The sequence below is a fragment of the Seriola lalandi genome, unplaced genomic scaffold (genome assembly GCF_002814215.2).
Source record: "Seriola lalandi dorsalis isolate HSWRI2012SDOR001 ecotype SW California unplaced genomic scaffold, Sedor1 jcf7180002054883, whole genome shotgun sequence".
In the NCBI taxonomy this organism is placed as follows: Eukaryota; Metazoa; Chordata; class Actinopteri; order Carangiformes; family Carangidae; genus Seriola; species Seriola lalandi.
Genome location: NW_019525658.1, coordinates 4,851,923 through 4,874,676, shown reverse-complemented (window position 1 = coordinate 4,874,676; position 22,754 = coordinate 4,851,923). Strand labels below are relative to the sequence as shown.

The following is a 22,754-nucleotide window of genomic DNA, read 5'->3' as shown; positions in this document are numbered from 1 at the left end:
GAGACAGTCGACGTGCCCGGGCCGTTCTTCAGCCACAACAGAAAGCTGTGGCCACACGCATGTCAATGTCATGATGATAATTAATTATGGCAAAATAGGCCCATCAGAGAGGTGGCCTCCTTAAAGGCCCACAGCTAATCAGCAGCTCTATTCACAGCCAGGCTTGACAATCGGCCTAGATAACCAGAAACCGGGAGACAACACTTATTCTTCTATTCATAGAAAAAAAAGTCCCTTGAGATGTGTCAATTTTAGACCATTTGACACAGCTGAGTCGCAGCAGCACAACTATGGGTTTGTTTGTGTCAGTTAGTCTGTGTTTCTGATGGTTAGTTAGTCATTTTTCCTAGGCAGAGACAGACTGTCACCACGCCAGATATTAAAACACTCACATAACAGCAGCAAGGACAACGTCAACACTGTGGCTGCAGAGTTCACATATTCCATGACAGGGTCCTGACCACAAACATACACAGCAAACATACACAGTCCAGAGAGCCTAATTTAGGTATAACCACTGACATGTTTATTTTACTGTACAGTTTATGAAGCTTTGTCTAAAGGTCGCACAATGCAAAGCTAACTGGAGCACAAAATGCCTTCACAACACTGAGATTAATTTAGCTTTACTAGGTTGATTTAATAGATTTTAGTAAATGCCGCAGTGCTTTATGATAAATACAAGAAAAAAAAACTTTCCAACTGCTCCCTAAAAGTCACTAACCACAACAAAGAACAGTTTATTGCACAAACTTGCCTCAAACAGGCTCCCTACCCCGGGCCTGATCCAGCAACGTGCACAGTAATGTTATTACAACATCAGAAAATAAATCCAGACTTCTGCTAATCCACAAAGCAAAGAGCCACATGAGGCAGCTGTGCCATTATGTCAGCTACAAGTCTCCTCTGGACAAAAGCTGCACCTCAGAGTCTGCAGCGTGGAGCTCTGAACAGAAGGTGTCAAACAGGACAAGATTCATTAAACGTGGGAAACTCCACCGATTTCACGCATAAAAAGTCTGTTTACTGATCACGGGATGCACTATTCACAGTTCATTCTTGACCACATAAATAGCTGTTTGACAAAGCTTTTAACCACATCTCATGGTCTTCATCGCTATGACAACTGAGAAATTTCCTGAGATGAGGTTGAAAGATTTGCTTGACGCCGGTAAACTCGAGTTACTTTTTTTTTTTTTTTTATCAAGCTGTATAATGTCTTGGCTCTGGAGAAGCAGCATGATGTCATCAGGGTAATCGGCTTGGGCCTGGAGACTACAAATCTATACCAGAGAGCATGAGTTACAAACTGGGAGCATGGAGCTTGAAAAGATTTGGACATTTACCAGGTGGAGAGGGTCTAACTGAAGTGTGATATTGGCTGCTTTGTAGGATCCAGTGTTTTGGAATAAAAGTCAGGACATCTCGATCTGTGATGCATCGATTTTCACCTTTCTTTTCTTCTTCTGTCTATCCCCAAACTTTATTCTTCAAGCGCAAAAATTAAATTGATGGAGCTTTAATGGCATTTAAGTGGAAATAGTTTTTTCCTTCTAGTTTTTTAAAGCAAGTTACTCATGAATGTAGAAAAACAGAGAAACATAAACTGTCTGCTCTTAGTTATTTTTCTGCACAATGAAGCAGCTATGGGTGTGAAAAAAAACACCCTAGAAACATCTTCACAGTGTGTCTGCAGCACTGAGTGACAAACGACACAGCGCAATGACGCAGCTCCAGAGCGAATGGATTTGGACATTTCAGTCATCTGAACAGCGTGCTAGCTTACACTTCACGCTGATTATATCACAGACTATCTGCTTGTTCGTCACATGCTTTGTGTCAGAGAGCTTTAGATCACCTTATATAACAACACACTATTCTGCTCATCTGCTTAATCTGACCCACAGTGGATAACACGCTTTTTTGGGTAGAGGCGGACAATTTTCCAGCTCCAATCCTAATACGCGCTCTGTATCTCAATCCCTCTTTGCTGAACATTTGGCCTCCACCAGCAACAATATGTGTCCTCGTGTGTCACTCACTCCGACAAACGTTCTTGCGGAGGAACACTTGCTCCCGCCTCTCCTTCTGTCCTTGGCATAACCACGTTGCCCAGACCACTCTCCTTATCCCACTTAACATTGTTATATTGTTAACATGTCAATACTCTTGCTCAATGAGTGATTCTCCTATTGTGTTCATACATAACAACAGGAAACACTGATGGCAGGCGTTTTGATTGGAAGCCGCGTGACACACTTTAAGCCCCCTTGATCCTCTTTTTTTGAGTGAGTTGTCAGGGCTTTTTCCTACCCGACTCCTGTAACAAAGAGCCTCCCTAAATTTATCACGCTAGACAAACCCCTTTAAGTTAATTACTCTGCACCAAGGACAACAACACTGATGCGTGCTGACACGAAAACACTCAGGGTGGACAGGCCCGAGCGACTGGGAAGCCCGGGGGCAGCCGCTGTCTCAGTCAGAGCATCTCTGTGATAGTGCTGCAGCACTCAGCGGGCAAAGAGCAGAAGGGGACAAGAAAGAGGGGGCAGTGCCTGCTCACAAAAGGGAGAGAAATCCCTGCTCAAAGAGCTGCAAAACTACTGGGTTACTGTTAAGAATTCAGCATATGTAAAGTGGATCTTATCTTATCCAATCCCTTCATGGCAGATTTACTTTGTGCAGGGTCCAACATAGTGACAACCTGTTCGCGTTCTCTCTGAAAAGCTTAATCATGTTTAAATGGAAAGGGTTAACATCCCTGACACACTCAATATGGATGACGTCTGTGAAGAAGGAAATGAAATTCTCATTATTGGGATATTTTATCAAACCTGGCCTCTTTTTTTGTAGGCCACCTCAATCATCACAGCTTAGTTCCCCTCAAGTAAACCAGCTGCAGAACCGCAAGAAAACAACGAAAAACAAACAAAACATGCATTAAAAATAAAGTGCAAAATAATCTGGGTGCCAGAAAATATTTTAGGATGGATTTAGAGTATGGGGTCAAAACATTAGGACTTCATTAAAGAGATTGCAGGTGCATTTTACACATCAGTGACTTACTCTGGATCAAGGCCAGCCAGGGCAAGTACAGACATCTTTCAGACAGTGATTAGAGAGGGCCTTTAATGTGCTTTTTAGTACTTTATCATCTCTATCCATTAGAACACTTTTCAGTTTTTAATCCTCAATATGAAAGGCTTGAGGAACATCTGTGTTGTGCAGTGTGTCTTGCAGACCTACCCAAATCTCCTTGAACACTGTTGTCATGAGAGGTCCTGCTGGACGTGGTGGAGTCCCCATCACTTGGCCAGATCTGGCCCGTTTTGCGGACCCCGATGATGGAGGCCTCGGAAACTATCACCTGCTGCTTCAGATGTTTCTGAGAGAGAGGTGTGGGTGGGCTGCTGCTTTCAAACGACTGCTGGGAGTGCTGGGAGGGTGAGCGGCTTTTCTCCCTGTACATCTGATAGGTTGTTGGGCTGGGAGACACGTGGCTGGACTGGCCTGAGGAGAAGTCTTCCTCGCTGGATGTTAAGTTCTCATTGGAGCTGCAGTCCGGTGTGTAGCCTCCTCCTACGTCATCAAAGCTGCCAGGAGAGTAGGAGCACCTCGGCCAGGTGAGGTGTGCCTCTTCCTCTATGCTGTGGTCCCTAATGTGGATGACTCGGGTGTCACCGTCAGCCATCATTCCCCCAACATACACACTGGTGTAAGGCTGGCACTCAGCTGGCTGTCGCTCAGACTTCCCCCCAGTGGAACAGATCGCACTGTCTTTCAGGAAGTGTGGGTTTACCTCCGCATCATCATATGACCCATTGTAGCTGCAGTTCCCCTCAGTGGACCTGCCTCTCTGAACAGCCTTGCTGATGTCCCCTGTAGCAGCTGATAGGTTCCCTGGGAGGGAGTGCAGCGACCTTTTTCGCTCTATCTGCATGGCCTGACAGCCCAGGGTGCTGATCTTGTCTGAGACCTCCCTGTCGTTGACTTTGACCAGCCCTCGCTCGTGATGGTACTCCATGTTCACATAGAATGGTTTTTCCTGGCCGCCCATCACTGACAACCCTCTGCCGTCCCCTGCTGTGTGAGAGTTGGCTCTCCGGATGCGCTCAAAGTTGGATCTCAGAGCTGCCACTGAACCTGTGCCCACTGGAAAATCAGGAATCTCTGAGTCCTGCCGGACGGGTGACACCCCACCCTTCTGTTTGGCTGGGGATGCACCGTCCACCTCGCCCTCTGGATGTGGTATGCACCTTACTGTCTTCACATGCCCTCTCTGCTGCTGCTCCTCCGCCGTCACCTCATCTGTGTGGGACCTCTGGCTGTCTGTGACACCGGGCAGGTCTCCATCTCTCATCAGGGGCATCCTTTTAAATCCCCATCTCTGCCCATCATAAGATTTCCTCTCTTTTGCAAGCAGAGTCTGCAGGTAGATCATCCGAAAGCGCTCCTTGTTTACTTCCTTCTCCAACTGCCTGATAGATGTCTTGCATTTGTCCAGCTCCTGTTCAATGTCCCCCAGTGTGTTCAGCTCCATGCAGGGGGGATCAGACTCTGGGAACTGGGCTCTCCATGCCTCCACAAACCCCACTGGTTCAACCATTGTTATTACTCTGACATAAACTATTCAATCAACTAACAAAACAGACATATCCACTTCTAAAGCATGAACTGGACTTAACTGTTTATAACTTAACGCCTTCATAGTGCTACATTCAAAAAGGAAAAGTGCTCTCCAGAGTAAGGAAGGAAAGGAGGAATACAGGGAAGAAAACCTGTTCAGTCTTACAAACAAAGAATAAAATCCTACAGAAGCAACATCACGCGTCCGTGAGTTTATCCTTGTTCTCGCACTTGATCTCTCCCTGTGCTCGACTATTCTCTGGAGAGCTTCTGTCCTCCTCTGTGTTTGGTGTCAGACTGACTGGCTGTTCCGTGGTGTTTTGGCTCTTCGTCAGCGTTACAGTTGCAGCTCAAAGAGGAGGAGCTACATGGACGTGATTCAGGCGTTCACTCCAAATACATACTTACCTAAAAAATAAAGAAGATGATTTGTAAAAATACTGCTTCTAATCGAAAACGAGTTTGCAGTTAGAGTTCATTATGGCAGGAGGAAATTCACCAGAACATATATTCCCGAGGAAATGTTGCTGTGACAGCTATGAAACATATGGTCCAATAAAGAACAACAACAAAGTGGCACCTTAAAGGCAGAAAACGTCCAGCAGCGAGGTCACCACGAGGGTTTTGTGCAGGATGGTGTTGTCTTGAAGCTGTTACACTTCAGGTGGATGAAGAAAAACGACGTCCCGACTTTCAAAACATCTACTCTTTGTTGCTAGCGCTTTTTTTTTTTTTTTTTTAGCTCCTCTAAGTAACCAACTAATATTTTCGTCTTCCCATATGTAGTTCTAGATACTTATCCGCATGACACAGAACACTTGTCCTTTCAGTTATGTTAACTCAAGTTAAAATACAACCAAAGTTCACTGTGGTGCAACACAAAGCCGTGGCTCGTGGAAATGTCGCCATCTGACGGTTCAAAAGTTAGGACCATGACGGGATGGTGCGTTCAGGGTTCATGTACAGATTGAGACGTCTCATGAAGAGATTTAAGGGGAATATTTTACACTGTTTGTGCGCTGTTAGGTGAACCATTACGATATTTAGGTACTGTCTACATGTATTAATGTTGCAGTTTATTGTAACTGCCGAAAAATAATGTAGGCTGTGTCAGATTAAATTACAAGATGTTCAAATGGAATCTGGGTTACCATAAAATACAATGCATATACAATTAAGTATATTTGTTTTAGTTTACGTTTATTCAAATTATGTTTTACCATAAAGCACATGTGGATAAGTTTTCAATATTTTTTGTATTCATTGTCTATCGTGTTACGAGTCAATTTGCGCATATTTAGCGCAAAATCTCTTTGAACATACTGTCTTAAACTACTTCCGGTTAGCTACCAATCCGCGACGCCTTTATGGTTTCCATGGGGCTGTTGACAACAACCGCTGCATTACTGTCTGCTAGCTAGCTAGCTGGTTGAAGATCGATAAGGCGACGTAACAAATATTTTGGAGATGTATCTTTACGATTTGTAAGTGGTTGGTTGACAAGGCCGCCATTAACTAAAGTGAGCTGGTCATTAGAGGGATTCTTCACGGGCTGCTTAGCTAAATTAGTCGACGACAGTTAGCTTTAACTGACTGTTAGCTGGTTAATCCAGCAAAGAAAAGGACGACAACGAGATTCAGCATTTCCAAGATGAGCGAACAGTTGAAATTCATCGTTGAGCAAATCAACAAAGATCCATTCAAGAAAAACTTTAACCTCATCACGTTTGACTCTCTCGAACCGATGCAGCTGCTGCAGATTTTAAATGATGTTCTAGCTGAAATAGACCCAAAGGTGAACAACTAGTGTTAGTTTCAACAACTGGAACTACAGATGTGTCAGTGCTTTTGTGTTATGCCTGTTTATATGTGGTATTCATGAATAATTGGTGATAGGTAACGCCACTTGCTGCTATTCCTGTTTTTAGCAAGCTATGGATATACGTGAAGAAATGCCTGAACAAACTGTAAAGAGGATGTGTGTTCTGCTGGGAATGCTGAAATACAGGCCTCCTGGAAACCTCTCTGATGTGTAAGTGACTTTACACCTATCACCTATCTTGCTGAGTGCAGCACTTGTTTGTACTATATTTTCATTACACGCTCTGCCTCTTCTCACCTCTTGCAGTAGCACCTTCAGACAGGGTCTGGTGACTGGCAGCAAACCTGTGGTGCACCCTATCCTCCACTGGCTACTGCAGAGGGTCCATGAACTGAAGAAGAGGGCTTACCTGGCTCGTTTCCTGGTCAAACTGGAGGTCCCTGCCGAGTTTCTGCAGGATGATGTCATCAATGACACCTATCACCAGGTTTGTCAATATATTACAGATACGGATACTATGTAATTTCCTAGTGCTCTTTTTTGGAATTGCTAATTACCTAAAACGTAAAATAGGCTTTACATTAGTGTTGTGTGTTCACAGTATGAAGAGCTGGTGGAAGGATTTAAGACGTATCACAAGGAGTGTGAACAGCTGAGGACCTCCGGCTTCTCCACAGCAGAAATCAGAAAGGTAAACAAAACAGTCAATAACCTTTTACAATCTTTGTTGGTTGATGCAAAGCTTTCTCAGTATAAAACTGGCATTTACAATTAGTCAATTTTCACAAAATGAATTACAACTATTTTGATAATCATTTAAGTCAGTTTTTAAGCAAAGATACCAAATTTCACTGTTTCCAGGTTCTCACATTAGGATATATTTGCAGATTTTCTTTCTCTTCTAGTGTGTTAAACTAAATCTTGGGGTTTTGGACTACTGGTCAGAGAAACAAGTAATCTAAATATGATAAATTTCCTCTCCCAATTGATACAGTTTTCTCTGAAATTATTCATCTTATCTTTGATAACAGGACATTAGTGCAATGGAGGAGGAGAAAGACCAACTAATCAAACGTGTGGAGAGGCTGAAGAAGAGGGTAAGGCAGATTGTTCTGGGAGGCCCCTTCACTCTTGCAATACTTGGAGGGCTTTAGGATTCACTGAGGAATGAAAACATGACCTCAGACATATATTATCAGCTCCTCTAATAGACTTGACAAGTTGCAATGCTGTCTTAACAAGGCTGTGAAGTAATGGGATGTTTATTTAATGGGTCTTATTTATAGGCCCTGCCAAAAGGTGAAACCTGACTCTGTCAGAGGTGTCTCAGTTATTTCTGCTGACCATGTGATAACTTGCATATTGGACATGACACTAACCTGTCAATCCACTAGGTGGAGTCAGTGTCCAACCATCAACGGATGCTGGAACAGGCCAGACAGCTGCGAGTGGAGAAAGAGAGAGAGGAGTCCCTGACTCATCAGAAGCAGGAACAGAAAAACCAAGTAAATGCTTGTGATTAATTGTGGTTTATCATCACATTTGCACCTGTTGGTATATTTTACAGTGACATCATAGACCAGCCGAATAATATGCTGTCAGCTGTGGAGGACTGAAAAGACAAATTAACATGTTGTATCTCAGGTGTTGTAGCTTTTTTCCATTTACCATTAAGCTTTTGCAGCACCTCACACTATAAGATCTTTAGTCCTTGTTTCCCATTTGATATTAGGGCTGAAACAACTTGTCAATGACATGATTAGTTGATTGACAAATAATTAATCGGCAACTATTTTGATCATCGATTAAAGAATTTTCAAGCATGAATAGTGAAAAAATGTCAAATAGCCTCTAGTTTCAGTTTCAGCCTCTCAAATGAGAGGATCATATCATTTGAAACTGAAAAGTGAGTTTGGAACTGTTGGTCAGACAAAACAAGACATTTGAGGACGTCACCTTGGTCTGAGAAGTTGCAATAAGCATTTTTTCACTATTTATGACATTTAATAGACTAATGATTGGTTGATTGATTAAATAATCCCGAGCTGAAATTGATAATGAGCCCTATTTGAAATACTCATCGACAATAGAGTAGAGATATTTCAAATAATTACAGAATTAATTTGTGGCCTCCTGTGAAACTATAATATAATATTCAATTTTCAATATTATAATTATTATAGCTTTTGTTGATTATAAATGTAAACATTTTCAAAGTCAAATTTTCAAGGGATGATAAAGTTGGTTGAAAAGAACTGTTTGTGAGAGAACAGACAGCTTTAAAAAATATCATACTTTTATTGAGACATGTTGAATAAATCTTAAAAGGTAAATTAATTTATAATGTGCTGTCAGAAAATTAATTGGCAACAATTTTGATGATCTCAATTCTTTGGCATTCAAGCAAAAAGAAATCACTGCTTTCAACTTCTCAAATTTGATGGTTCTCTTAGTCACCTATGAAAGAAATGGGAATACCTGTGAGGCAACACAAGCAATTTCATGATGTCACCTTGAACTCTGGTTAAATAAGATGGGCATTGTTCATTATTTTGTGACATTTTGTAGACCAAAACATTGACGTATTAATCCAGAAAATGGTCAATAATGAAAACAGTTGTTGGCTGCAGCCCCAATCTTTAGTGTTGTTCATTTTCCCACGTTAACCTGTGTTAGTAAACCACTTTTGTCTCTGCAGCTGTTCCAGGCAGAGCAGAGACTACAGCGATCACAGCAGCAGTTGAAGGATTTGCAACAGGCAGCAGCAGATGCCAATCCAGAGAGTGAGTGTCCGTGTCCTGCTGTTGCTTCTGCAGGACACAGCTGGATGGGAAGTTCAAGGACACAGCAGAGCGTTAGGGGGTCGCTCAGCTAATAGGCTTTCATCTGTTGAAACCCTCTAATTACACTGATCTTTGAAGTGCTATAATACATCTTATCTGATGTTGAAATTGTCTCCTTTTGTTCTCATCTGGTATTGGGCTCTTCTGCCAGAGGAGAGATTTACACATTTGCAGCTTCTAAAATGATCTGTGCAATGCAGACTGAAGTGTAGCTGCACAATTAGTCACTTATCACTGTTACTGTATGTGTGTGTCCAAATAAGTAAGTAAGTAAGTGCTATATAAGTACTTGCCGTTAAACAATGAAATTATTAAAAGGCTATTTCAATATCAGTTCATTTTATAAAAAATATTAGTGGTGCGTTTTTCCGTTTTCTCTGTGGCTTTGTATATGTAAGTGGTGTTCAGCTTGACTCAATCAGGGCCATTGAAGCCTTACAGGCTTTCAAAAACATTAAGCTCAAAATTAATTAAAAGCTCCATCTCTTTCAGGCCTAATGAAGAGGCTTGAAGAGGAGATCAAGATCAACTCCTACATGGTCTCAGAGAAACTCCCCAAAGAGCTGGTGGGTATGAGGCGTACAGTGCAGTACCTTCAGAAGGTGGCGTCAGAGCCTGCCATGGGCCAGGCTGATCTCCAGGAGCTGGAGGACAAGGTCAGGAACAGTGTGGTGTTACATCTGTATACCTTTCTGATGTGTTTGTTTCTGAGTGACCTTTTAATTTACACTTCAACAGATTAAAGAAGCTGATTCTCAGATAAACCAGCTGATTGAGAGGAAGATGATGAGAAACGACCCCATGGACGACAAACTGACCCTTTACAGGCAACAGGTGCTGACTTTATTGAAATTCTGTGACGTCTTTCATCTTTTAGTCAAATTTAGTCTTGTGTGAAGTTTGCTCTGTGGGTGCTGGCTGTGATGCTGTGTGATGTTAAAGGTGCCCTGTGGAGTTTTCACAAACACAAGTTGTTTCCTGTCAGTGTTACTCACCAGAGAAACGCAGTGTGTGTCTCCTTGAGGTCGAGGAACATAAAAACAAAACAAGGATCCACTCAAAAACAGCTTCATAGTGCTGACCGCTAGAGGTCAAAGACTCCACAGGGAGCCTGAGGTGCCGTGCAAAGGTTTATTTATGTTAGAGAAAATCAGTGCATTGATGTGCATTGGATTATTTATTTGTTTGCTAACAAGGGGTAGCAGTGCATAGGTCATCCTTCTTTCCCATCCTCTCATGAAGGAGTGCTGCTCATGTGCTTGAGTGGAAAGCTTAAAAATCTGATGAAGTTTTAGGATATCATTTTTAGGCACTATTCTATAAATATAATGTGTGTAGTGTTTAGTTCAGCTGTCTACAAAATTAAATATCCCCTTCAGACATTTTTTAATACATAAAAATTACATAGAATAAATTTTTTTTTTCCACAAAAAAGTTTAACCATCTAATCTAGTTAGGTTTTAGAAAATCACATCTACTCCTCCCTCTTTGAAAAATCAATAATTTGCTGAATGAATATGCAAATATTTTTTCATTTCAAAAGTGTAAATGCTCGACACAAGATGTTTCCAACTGCACTGAAAAGTTTGTTCTCAGTGTGTGTGACCCGGAGGCTTCAAGTTTCCACATCACTCCTGTATAAGTTACATCTTCGATCATGACTGGCTTCCAAACTAGATGTGATCATAAAACATGCTCATATGTGCATGTGTTAATCTATTGTGTTCAAGGGTTTTGTCTCACACAAAGTCCTTTCAATATGGACGTCAACTTACTTAAAGCAAACTGAATGTGCTGAAGTTTAGAGCCCAAAGAACATAAAACATGTAACTGTCCAAATAGTTAGGCTCTGTACTGTGTATCATTCTGCACAGTGAAGCTCAAACAACCAAGTGATGTAACAATTTTTGTGTGATTGTGAAGATTTTGTTTAGAACGACTCTGTAGACACGTTCTTATAGACCAATACCTCAAGAACAATATGTAGTAGTAACATCATACTGATGCCACAGGAGTAGATTAGCTGATAACATTTTGGAGCAACTTTCAGCCTAAATTTGCATATTATTGAGGGAAGACTAATTTCCTTGAATTTTCTGTAATTCCTTTGAGCTAACAAATTCAAATTGATACTAGGTATGTGCCTTGCTGCTTTAAGTTGCATATTAATGCGGAAAAAAGGGTTTTTCTTAACTTCTATTAGCAGTCTTGATGATAAATATATATATATATATATGAAAGTAACATTCCAATGGTTCAACGACATTCAGTCTCCCATGGGTTAAAAGTCACTCTGCAGAAACTCTTTTGTCATGTTTGTATATCTAATGTAACATGACTCCTGCAGGCTTCCATCATCATTCGAAGGAAGGAGTCAAAGGCAGAGGAGCTTCAGGAAGCGAGGGAGGAGCTTGCGGCGGCAGACAGGGAGCTGAGACAGAGGAGCAGCCAGGCACAAGCCTCAGATGGGGCAGAGGTCATCCGGGGTGATGAGGTACACTTGGAAGTGCTTCTTACAGTCACAAAATAATACATCCACTGAATGTCAGCCACCTCTGAACTTCTCCAGAGCCATGTTGATGTAATTAGTATTTGTTACATACATGATGTTTCAGCTTTATGTATGATAAGAATTTTAATGCTAGTTGCCAAGAGAAGAAACATTTTCTGTATGGTTATCTTCTTTGTGTACAAGGTAACAGTCACCATCACCTACAGAAACTGCAGCTTTATCTGAGTGCACACAAGTAGATCTGCAAACCGCAGAAAACACAAGAGGCTATTTCTGTTCTTATCCAAACACACACGGGCTCACTGTCTAATGTTACTTATCCCTTTTCCTTACTCTCCCTCACATTCCCATACTGAGCCATAAATAGAACACAACAGAGAATATCCAGAACAAGGAACTGTGCTGGACAAAGTGCCTGAAAGTTGGCTTTTTCCTTAATCTTTAGTATAATCAGTCCCCTAATTCAAGTCAGCTGGACACGTTAAACAGACTTGGGGCATAAAACCTTTGTCTTTATTTATATCCCATGACGAGGATGTACTCCCCCTTTCAGACACATGGCATGGTCTGCTCTGAGCTGTCACGTTGATCAACCGGACTGAGCCACTGACGAGGAGGAACAATATTGTTGCACATAAGTCAGAAGCCCTCAGGCAGTCACTTCTTCTTTTGCCTGTGCATACATTAAGCTTACAGCTCAAGCGTCTACGCCAAACAGTTCTGTATTAGCAAAGGGCCGCTGATAGATGGAGGTTGTGCTTTGACCACTGTGTGTGCACTCCGTGGATGAGAATTTTTATCACCTGGTGTTTGACGCACATTGATATCCGTGAGGTACGAGCTATAGTCGCAGCATGTATGAAATGACAACAGCTTTCTTCCTCCTCTGCTGTTTTCTGTCTGGCTGCTGTGTGTTGCCCCAATCCTGACCCTGACCTCTGACCCGCATATATAGGGGGAAAGAAAAGAATTGTCTATAGAGTTTAGAAAAAAAACACTATCACAAATATTTAAGATACTAGTATCATTTTAGCATTGGTTAAACTAGTGCCACATTATTTTTGTTAGATACAGAGTTAGAAAAGATTGTTACCAGGCTGGACAACCAACTGGGCCAAGTTGGCAACTGGGACCCCAGATCTGAGAGGCCCCAAAAGTCCCTGGTTCACTCTGTGTAAACTTATTTTGGTAATTCTATTAACTGCAAATTTATTCTAGAGTTTGCACCTCTCAAGGGGCCTTGTGAGAAAATGTAGTTTTAAGACATTAATTTAGTTTATATTTTTAGTCATATAGTGAATGAACTGTAGTTATAAGGAACTTGTAGGATTGGGACACAATGTACATGAGGATGGTAGGTGGGGGGTGGGGAGGGTCAATAGGGACCTAGAATAATATTTTGGCAGATTTTGTTAGCTTTAGACTAAGCCATCCTAGCTGTTTCCCCGTTTCCAGTCTTTATGCTAAGCTAACCTAACGGGCTGCTGTCTCTAGTGTTATACGAAGAATTGAAAGTGATATTGATCCATCTCAGCTGACTCTTCACATGAAAGTAATTTGAGTTTCTCAAAATGCCGAATTATTCCTTTTAAACAAGAAAGACCAATGCTCATCTGGCCTCTATTCTGTACTTTATGTTTTTGTACCAACGGCTTTTGTTAGCGATGTAACGGGACAAACATGAAAGGGGATGGTGTTCCTGCAGCAGAGACAAAACTAAAATTTTCACTGACTCTGGCAAACGATAGAGGGAGTGAAATATCAGTGGAAAAGTTATTTCCAACATGTTTATTCCTTTCAGGAAGAGAAGAGAAAGCAATCATCTGAGTAAGTAGGGAGAGGTAGCAAAATCTTCTTCATCACAGGAAGAAATATTATGAGGTGGTGTGTAAAATGTGTTTGTAATACCACTGGTATAAGACAGAATAGTGTGCTGATGTCTGTATTTGAACCATTGTCTATGTTCTACATTAATTATACTGTAATTATATAATTATTATGCATTAATTATACTGACTAATACCTTTAAGTCTGACTGAAATGATGAGAGGGAGCTGTTTGTCAAGACAAAGAGGGCCCTCGAGACTAAACATGAATGAAGTTAATGGAGACTGTTTTGTCAAACACAGCTTATCAGACTCCTTCGTAGTTTTGGGCCATCAGCCATGGTGGAGATGATCACTTTATCAGAGGTATTTTCCATTCTGCTGGTTATGTGTCATCACATGCCACCTACCAACTGCAGGGTCTGTCTGAGAGGGATGACTCCATCTGCTCGTCATTGATTGGCCAGTAACATAAAACCACTTTGTCGTCCAGCCTCATCACACTGGTTAAATTTAGCTTCACTTCAGTCAAGACAGTATCAGAAATCTGAGTCACATACACGATTTTTTTACTTGTCAAAATGTAGAGATCTGTATTGTAACTGGCTAGATTTTATTTTATTTATTTGGAGTATCTGCTGCACCATTTATATTTCCATGAACTGTATGCAAGTGTGTGTTGGGGTGTCTAAGTCAAGTGTGTTACGATTGAGCTGCTGTTCAGTTTGACAGCAGTTGTTTTGGGGACACAATGTCGGGAACACTATGCAGTATTATGCTGCTGCACTAATTCCTCTCTCAGCCATGTCTGCCCTTGATGTCCCAAAATACACAAAGAATATATGTACACGCACACACACACACACTCACACACACACACACACACACCCACACGCACATCAAGCTTCATAGATCCCCAAAGGACATGAAGCACATTGTGATTTCTGGGGCTGTTCTCCCGTGTCCATGTTCATTTATAGCTGCTCTTCATTGTGGAGGAGTTTCACTGTGTCCCAACAGACAGACAGGGCGGGGAGTGACTGAACATCCACTTAAAGCAGTTATTCTGCCAGATGAAGCTGTTTGCTGTACATAGCTGGCTGTGAACCTGAAAGGATCGAGTGACTGTTTCAGATCATGGCATGGCCCACAGGGCCCTCTGCTGCAGTCACTGCTGTTTTCTAATCCCTTCCCTCCCCTGGCTCAACCCTTTGTCTTCGCCTGTGGCCTTTCATAGTGTCTCAGCTGTGCTGGACACCAAGTCGACAAATATAAACTGTATTTATGCATCTTTCATTGAATTTCCCAAAGAAGAATTTACATTGTCTTGCTTGCAGCAGGCCCAAAAGCATTGATTTCTTTGAACCACTAGTGATGTAAAAATATTTGCTCATTTTTGTTTAAAGCTGCTGTAATCAATATTTATATATTTAAAATGTATCAAATTGTGTATGTGAAAAAAATCACTCTTTTTAGCCTCTTTCAGCTTCTTGTTTTGGCTTTACAGCCTGCAAAATTACTACTTTTGGTTCATTCGCACTCTTCTCATTAGCATTGTCTCCAGCAGCAGCAGCAGGCAGCTGTTTTCAGAGAAAAAAGTTCTAAAAACCAACTGTGCACTATCTGTCCAGCATCAAGTATCTGCCAGACAAAGTTAGCAACTAGCTGGTGAACATTTAGCAGCTCAGATATTTCCTCAGGAGTTAGTGGAGACTAAACCTGAGCCAAAGGGAATACTCACATTTGTCAACTAACCACAAATAAATTCTTATGTTGCTCCATAACTGCTGAATGTGTAAACAAGCAACTGTTTGCTAACAGTTCACCATATGTTCACAGGAGTGTGAGTGACCTCTTAAGTGTCAATTTGGTGTCACAAAGAAACTGCCGGATTTCATTTGAAAGAAATATTGATATTCTTTTCTCTTAACACTAATATTCTAATACAGTGTTCGTTTGATTTAAAGGTAATGTTGAATTCTGTGTCTTTGTTCTTCAAAGCTGAAACGTTTGGTGGTGAAATTGCGGAGCAAGGGAACTGTGTACAAGAAGAAACGTCAGGAAATTGCTGAGCTGAAAGCCGAATATGGAGTCCTGCAACGAACAGAAGAGATTCTCAAGGAGAGACATGAGACCGTTCAACAGAAACTGGTAACTCGTCACTCATTTTTTAAACTTTCATGTAAAACAAAGAAGATGTTATTTACACCAAAGCAAAGTAAGGATTGGGATCTAATTGTTGCCCTTACTTTACGTCTTTTGAAATCCTTTGGGGTGCTACAGTAAGTCATGAGAAGAAGTACATTGAATACATACATACAACTATAAGGAAAGCAGTCAGTCAGTTTTCTTCTTTTACTGACGATTGACATGTGAATGCCACATTGACCTGCCATCATTTGTTGGCCAGTGAGCGGCTCAGTAAGTTGCACAAGAACATTTGAGTGGTCGTATTAAAGGACACTTTAGTAATCATCATTTTTAATGCCCCATGTTGCACCAGGACCACAGAAATCCCCCTATCTGCTTTTAATGCCCTCTGTGCCCTGTAGCATTCATACTGTACCCCCTCCGTCCCTCTCAGACACTCAGACTGCCATTCCAAAAGTGCTGTTTTCACTTGATCTCTCCATTCACACAGTTTGTGTTAACAGTGAAGTGGTAGAAGCTTCCTGGAAATGGCTTCACACCTCTGTGCGGTCCCAGCACCTGACTTGTTGATAGGCTGTCTGACGCAAGCAGAGCTGCTATTTCTGATAGCTGCATCTGCTGTTTCTCCTCTGTCTGCATCCCACACAATGATTTGTCAAAGCAATGAAAGTTTTCCTGCTGGTCACATGTCTAGCTGCCGATGTGTCCGCCCCTCTCTGTCTGGCTGATTAAAAGCTTTGTGTTTGAATCAGCTTCATGAGCTAACTTTAGCTGCATGTGGAGTAAAATTGTATGTTAAAATCATTTTCAAAAAAAGAATGCATTCAAATTGTCAAGTCATTGATAGACAGGTAGTCATATTTTTTGACCATTTGATTTCATTGCTGAAACTGTTCATGTACAGATGAGTTACCATGTGTCGCCGTTGTGTTTCAAAGCAAACCGTAGAAGCTGAGAAGGGAATCTCTGGCTACAGTGACACTCAGGAGGAACTGGAGAGAGTGTCTGCCATCAAGAGTGAGCTAGATGAGAAGAAGGGCCGCACACTGGATGACATGTCTGAAATGGTGACTATACTACTAGTACTACTTTATGATGACATCACATCAAATTTAGTTTTTTTTACAAATATGTATTAAACAAATACAAATGATGTTTTTTACTACATAGTAAAGATATACTGTGCCATTGTCCCTATCTAACCTAGAATATACTAAAGCCTCTACACAGTGGTGGCCCACCCACACAACACAGGTGTTTTCACTTAGTTTGGCTAATTAGAGCTAATTAGAGTCTCCTTAATAACCGTATGAGCCTGTACAGACTGTGTTTGAGTGGCATCCTCTTCATTCTGTAAGGGCAGGACATCTTATGTTGTTATTATTATTGGCCTTTTTTTTTTTTACAGAGGACATTTTGACATGTCACAGTAGGAAAACAGCAGTTATAAATAATAAAATCAATGAAGTCTGAGGGCCCTGGTATATGCTGGCTCACTGTCATGACTTAATGGGACACTAAAATGGAACTGAGCCATCATTAATATTATTAGTAACACCTGTGCTTTTCCTACTTTAACGCTGTCTCTTGTGAAAAGGGCCTATTAGTACCTACTGGTCCCAACATAACTCCACCCAACTTCAGTTTTAGCAGAGGTCTAATAATCTGGAGTGAATACACCTGTGCTGATGTGCAGAGCCTTTAACTAGATTTGAAAGTTCAATTTTCAAGTTTTCAGATATCTCCACCTGTACATTGCCTAGGGAAATACATTATCCCAGCATACTTCATCTAAATAAATATCTATTTTATTTTTTATACTATCTATTTAACTAACTAAATACATTTGTAAATATCTCTACAAATGCAAGTACTTATGTACATACTTTGTTATTTATGGTTGAGTTATTTTCTACTTTATTCTATTGTTATACTTGTTTTTCTTCTACCTTGTTTTTTCCTATGCTGCTGTAACAAGTGAATTTCCCCGGTGTGGGACCAATAAAGGTTTATCTTATCTTATCTTATCTTATCTTATCTCACAGCTTCGGTTTTATTTATCACCCTGTCATCCTTCTGTGGTCAATGCCCAGAGGGAAGCAGTCGCAGCTCATTAGGCCATGCTCCAAGCTGTAGTGAGTTTGTTGATCAGTCTGGCAGCGAGTACATTTGGCAGCCTGCAGACCACTCCTAATGAATGAGTCAAGCATCCCTGGCTCCAATCTGAATGTAGGAAATAGTGGAACTGCACTGCAAACCCATAAAGCAGAAATTTGTAATGTTATGATGAATACTTAACAAACTGTTACTGAAAACTATCAAATAATCTCTGTTGTGGTTTATGGTGACGCACCAAAGTGGCATCTTTACCCTGGATATAGACACTTTAGTCCTTTTATTGTATCAGAGATTTGTCAGGTTGCACCTGCCTGGGTGACAATGCTGCCAAACTTCATCATCTCAGTAAATCATTAGTCACAGTCGCATTACCTGCTGTTTTCTTTTCAGGGTTTAAATGTATATACATTAAATGAGTTAAAAAGTCCAGCATGAAATACCGTTTCCTCTCACTTTACATTGTGATAATTGTAAGATTTATATTTGTTTTTACAGGTGAAGAAATTAAACTCCATGATAGTGGAGAAGAAGTCGGCTCTAGCTCCAATTATAAAAGAACTGAGGTCACTGAGACAGCGGTGTCAGGTGAGTGTTGTCCACATTACAACACCTCTTCCTCACAAAATCCTCACACCACATCAATTAGTGTTTGTAAAGAAAATGGGCCACCTATTTAAATGACCACATTCAAATAAGAACTTCCAAAAGGCACATTTTGTCCCCTTTCACACTAAAATCCCATCAAGAAGTTGATGCTGATTTCTCACCCCGGAGTCATTCTTATTCGTCATTCTAACTAATCTGTTCTGAATTGGATATAATTCATTCATACTCTAAAATCCTATTTTGTGCACAATGTATAGGAAGCAAGCCATTGCAACATGCAGCTCTCACATCTCACAAACGACTCACATATTCCCCCTGCAGAGCCACAGCAGAATCATTTGATTGAACTATACATGTTAAATTCAAGCCAATAAGAATGAACTTGTATTGTGTTTGTGTGTTGTGTTGGTCTGGGTCCATTAAGAATAATTTACATAGTCCATAAATAAAATGCATGATGGGAAAGCCCCCCCACATCGCTGAGCTAAAGCAGAGGATTAAATTTTCCTACACGTGTTCCCAGAATCACTCTTCCATTTTACTGGGTAATGTCTGCTAATGAAGAGCTGCAACAGGAAGACATAAATAGACTTTGTAAGAGCCTGTGGTAAGTTAAACTGCTCCAATGCCAGCTGTGATCTTATGTTGATGTGAAACAGTGCTGTGAGAATGACAAGATTGTTTAAAATGTGTATTCTATGTATTTTTCTCAATTCTAATTCAGCATACAGTACGTGAAATCATTTGTCTCTTAGTTCCTGTGTACTGACTGTTTGGATTCTGATCTAAATAGGAGCTCAGCCAGGAATATGAGGAGAAGAAGGTGCAGTATGAAAGTTGTGCTGCTGGTCTGGAGAGCAACAGATCTAAATTGGAGCAGGTAATAATATCAATTATCCTGCATTAGAATACAGTAAACAGTTTAAATATATTCATACATGTTTATCCAGTGTATTTGTGTATAATATTTTATCTCTTTGGCATAGTGGAATACTGCATGTCTATATTCTTCTCATGTTTTTTTCAGGAGGTGAAAGCTTTGAGAGAGGAGACGGCACAGGAGGAAAACCAGTACCATCATATTAACTCCATGTCAGAGGCACGTATTTTAATGATAGTTGTTTAAAGCAGAAAAAAAATCCAAGCTATTTGCCACAGATAGTGTATCTGTTTTACAAGCCAAACATGGTAAAATTAGAAGTGATACTCGTTACGGCCCATATTTGCTGCAGGAGTGGATAAAATGTCATAGCATTTTGCAAGAGACCAGCCCCCAAACACCCACTGTGACAATAAACCCGATCCATCTCTGTCCTTTACAGATCATTGAGATGCAAATACAGCGGGCGGCTGACGAGATGAAGGCCTACGTGTCCTCTGATCCACAAGAGAGGAAGAAGGCCATTAGGTGAGCATGCTGAGTCGGGTCAACCAGCTGCTCGAAAGATGAGACGCCCTTTTTACTTCATCAAGCTCTTATTACAACACAGTCAGTTAAACTGCTGCCACTTTATTCCTTTTTTATCACACAACAGAGAGAGTGGTTAGAAAGTCATCACCACACCTTGTGATATCAAGATATGCTGATACACCACACCTCTCACTGGGTGAGATCAACCTGTGAGATTGTGATGGCTTGCATTTGAATGATATTCTTCTTCTTCTTTTATAGGGAGGTGTACATGAAGAACATTTCAGAACAGGAGTTACTTGGCAAGGTGAGAAACATGTGTCCAAGAACTGATGTAGCAGTTGCCATGGGTCATTACTTGGAAGTATCCCTTTATTCTGTCAAGTACATGAGGACACGAACAGGGTAGACAAGGAAACTAACTGGGAGCTTTCAGAACTGCATTAATGTAAAGGAGTATATATTTATTTTGCTAACATGTTTGGCCAGTCAGGCTCTAAACAGCGACCAGACTCTTCTCTTTCTTTTGACCTACTAATCACTTTGTTCCTTTGTGGACTCTAGAAGTTACGTGAGAAGCAGAAGATGGTAAGAGAGAGCCACAGCGCCAACATGGAGCAGATGAAAATGTGGCGGGACCTGGAGCAGCTGATGGAGTGCAAGAGGCAGTGCTTCATACGAGCTCAGAGCCAGGCATCTATTGGTCAGGTCATCCAGGAGGGAGGAGAGGATAGGCTGGTGCTGTGAGGTCATGTGCAGGCAGAGTCAGCTACAGGTCACCTACAGTACATACACTACCGGAGCTTAATGTTCAATAGCCTCCTGTAACATGTCTTAAAAGTATGACAGTACAGGGTTGTTAAATAACTGTAACTGCACACTATAGTACCTTCAAATAACAGGTACAAGGTTTGTTTCCTTGTGTTGGTAGGGTTCAGTTTTCCCTCCATCTTGTCCGTTACACACTGCCATCGAGTTTCACTTGACAGTTTATCTTGTGGAACCAGTAACTTGGTGGTGATGACACAGTTTAAGATGCTTTGAGAATCCACAACTTAAAAAAACATGTATCAGGAGGTGTTGCAGGACAAGGGTTTTCACTCTGTCCCGCTGGAGAGTCCTAATTCACACATCTTTAAGAATACACTTTCAATCAAAGCCTCCAAAGATAATAGCATACAAAGTGGTGCACTTGGGATGTGGCCATGGTCAACTATTTTTGGCAACGACAACCACGACCTTGGACAGATTGTCTTGCCAATTTTGGAATTCACTGGGACCGCCATTGCTTTGGACAGCGCAGATGTAATAGTCAGTTTATTCAGTCTGTTTCTACTATATATAATAACATAGTTTATTTTTCTCTAATAGATCCTATTTCAAAATAAACTTTTTTTGTCTGAAAGACATTGTGGTTGTCTTTCTATATATATTAAATGTATTTTATATTCATTTTGACTCATGTTTCATTATAATGGTCTTAAATGATAACAGACAGCTGCCCGTCCATAAATTCCATGGTGTGATAATTTCAGTTTAAACAGAATAAGACATACACTGAATACCCGCTGTGAGACTGAAATTTGACATTAATTAACAGCATTATGTTTTTCTTTAACTGGACTGGTATGAAATGTTAAATATTATTTAATATAAATCAGTACTAAACTACATGAGGGATGGAGTAAATTTTAGTTGCTATACTGATTTATTATTACCCTTTTTTTTTTAGCAAATAACATAGCACACACCTCTGCACACAGACTATGATTTGTGTGTCCCACGTTGTTCCCAACAAATGTCTTCTTGGATGCTTCAAGATCCCACCATCACTCCCACAGAAACTTAATTAATATACTGTTGACAAGCCAATGTTTGTGGCTCTTGTGCCAAACAGATCAAGTGTGTATTGTAAAAGGCAGCTTGGTGTCCAACTGGGCACTGCTATGTTATTAATGCTGCAGCACTTTGTGCTTCTTGGGGCCTTATTAAAACGCTTTAACAGATGATGCATGCCAGCCCTGTAAAACAGCTGACAACGCTACCCCCTAAAGAACACAATGTGTGGTGGAGGGGTTAACCTTGTGCCCTCACACATCTATCGCAATTTGGCTGTCTTTACAGCTGTAAAGCAGATGTAGATAATTAATCAGGGATAGCCTGGCTTTATTAATTGTTTCTGGAGAAAAAACTTGAGGCAGTGGTTTTTCTTTGCTCTAGCTGGTGTAACATGCCTGAGACGTTGATCTGTGGTTCATCTTTTTTTTTTTTCATGAACTCATTCCTGTCAAAGAAAAACAAGGGGCCCGAGTCAAGTGTAAATGAGGTAGTAATACAATAAGACATGGGACCTCTCTAATGGGATGCCTGTAGTCTGAGGGAATTGTGTAAAGTAATCTGTGAATCTATGCAAACAGGTTATACTCATACTACACTGTGAGCAACACATTTACATTGGTTCCCTGAACGGGCCATCTCTGAGTCTACGTCATGATAAAAAAGAAAGCTGTTTTTTGTTTTGTTTTTTTACTGTCAGCGTCCATACTACGTCATATGTTGCCTTTTAATAAAGCCTATCACGGGGTGGGATCGGAAATAGTGATGCCACTCATAAATGTACAGCACAAAACGGCAGTGTCACCAGCCAGATACGGCGAGCAATAGGAAACACTAAAATGAATGTAAACTGACCCAAGTGTGTCAACTTACATACAACAGAATCCACATGGTTTGGATGGGATAAACGTTGTTTCCAACGTTGTTCCAGCTTTTCATTTCCTGGTTACTTCCTGTGTTTTTTCGTCTCCCTGGTTTGAACGTAGCTGACACCGCTCGTCCA

The 22,754-nt window shown here is 40.9% G+C and overlaps 2 protein-coding genes across 4 annotated transcripts in view; one reads left to right on the top strand and one right to left on the bottom strand.

Annotated features, from left to right (window-relative positions):
• si:dkey-91m11.5 (BCR activator of RhoGEF and GTPase) overlaps positions 1-4,872 on the bottom strand; it is a 32,530-nt gene extending 27,658 nt beyond the window's left edge. The window contains exon 1 of one of the 2 annotated variants that reach the window (XM_023397722.2): positions 3,247-4,872. In XM_023397722.2, coding sequence (XP_023253490.1) covers positions 3,247-4,606 — 1,360 coding nt within the window. In that variant the 5' untranslated portion in view covers positions 4,607-4,872. The remainder of the gene's footprint in view (positions 1-3,246) is intronic. The other variant, XM_087171660.1, reaches the window with a different exon arrangement.
• A 276-nt stretch (positions 4,873-5,148) lies between these two features.
• On the top strand, positions 5,149-21,320 carry ift81 (intraflagellar transport 81 homolog). 2 transcript variants are annotated; one of them, XM_087171661.1, is made up of 18 exons: positions 5,149-5,290; positions 6,555-6,658; positions 6,755-6,935; positions 7,050-7,139; positions 7,480-7,545; positions 7,843-7,953; positions 9,147-9,231; positions 9,784-9,947; positions 10,030-10,125; positions 11,639-11,785; positions 15,631-15,780; positions 16,719-16,847; positions 18,394-18,483; positions 19,298-19,384; positions 19,532-19,603; positions 19,827-19,912; positions 20,177-20,222; positions 20,480-21,320. In XM_087171661.1, the coding sequence occupies exons 2-18, from the start codon at positions 6,561-6,563 to the stop codon at positions 20,660-20,662; spliced, it is 1,881 nt and encodes a 626-aa protein (XP_087027787.1). In that variant the 5' UTR covers positions 5,149-5,290; positions 6,555-6,560; the 3' UTR covers positions 20,663-21,320. The 2 variants fall into 2 exon arrangements, with proteins under 2 accessions (XP_087027787.1, XP_023253349.1); XM_023397581.2 differs by lacking the exon at positions 5,149-5,290 and adding an exon at positions 5,886-6,421.
• Positions 21,321-22,754: the final 1,434 nt, after the last annotated feature.

What these genes read in the sequence shown, in the direction of transcription:
- ift81 (XM_023397581.2), top strand. Translation starts at nt 6,278, where the DNA reads ATGAGCGAACAGTTGAAATTCATCGTTGAGCAAATCAACAAAGATCCA. An exon ending in AGACCGTTCAACAGAAACTG is followed by an intron (nt 15,781 to 16,718) that starts GTAACTCGTCAC and finishes TGTGTTTCAAAG; the next exon opens with CAAACCGTAGAAGCTGAGAA. An exon ending in ACAGATCTAAATTGGAGCAG is followed by an intron (nt 19,385 to 19,531) that starts GTAATAATATCA and finishes TGTTTTTTTCAG; the next exon opens with GAGGTGAAAGCTTTGAGAGA.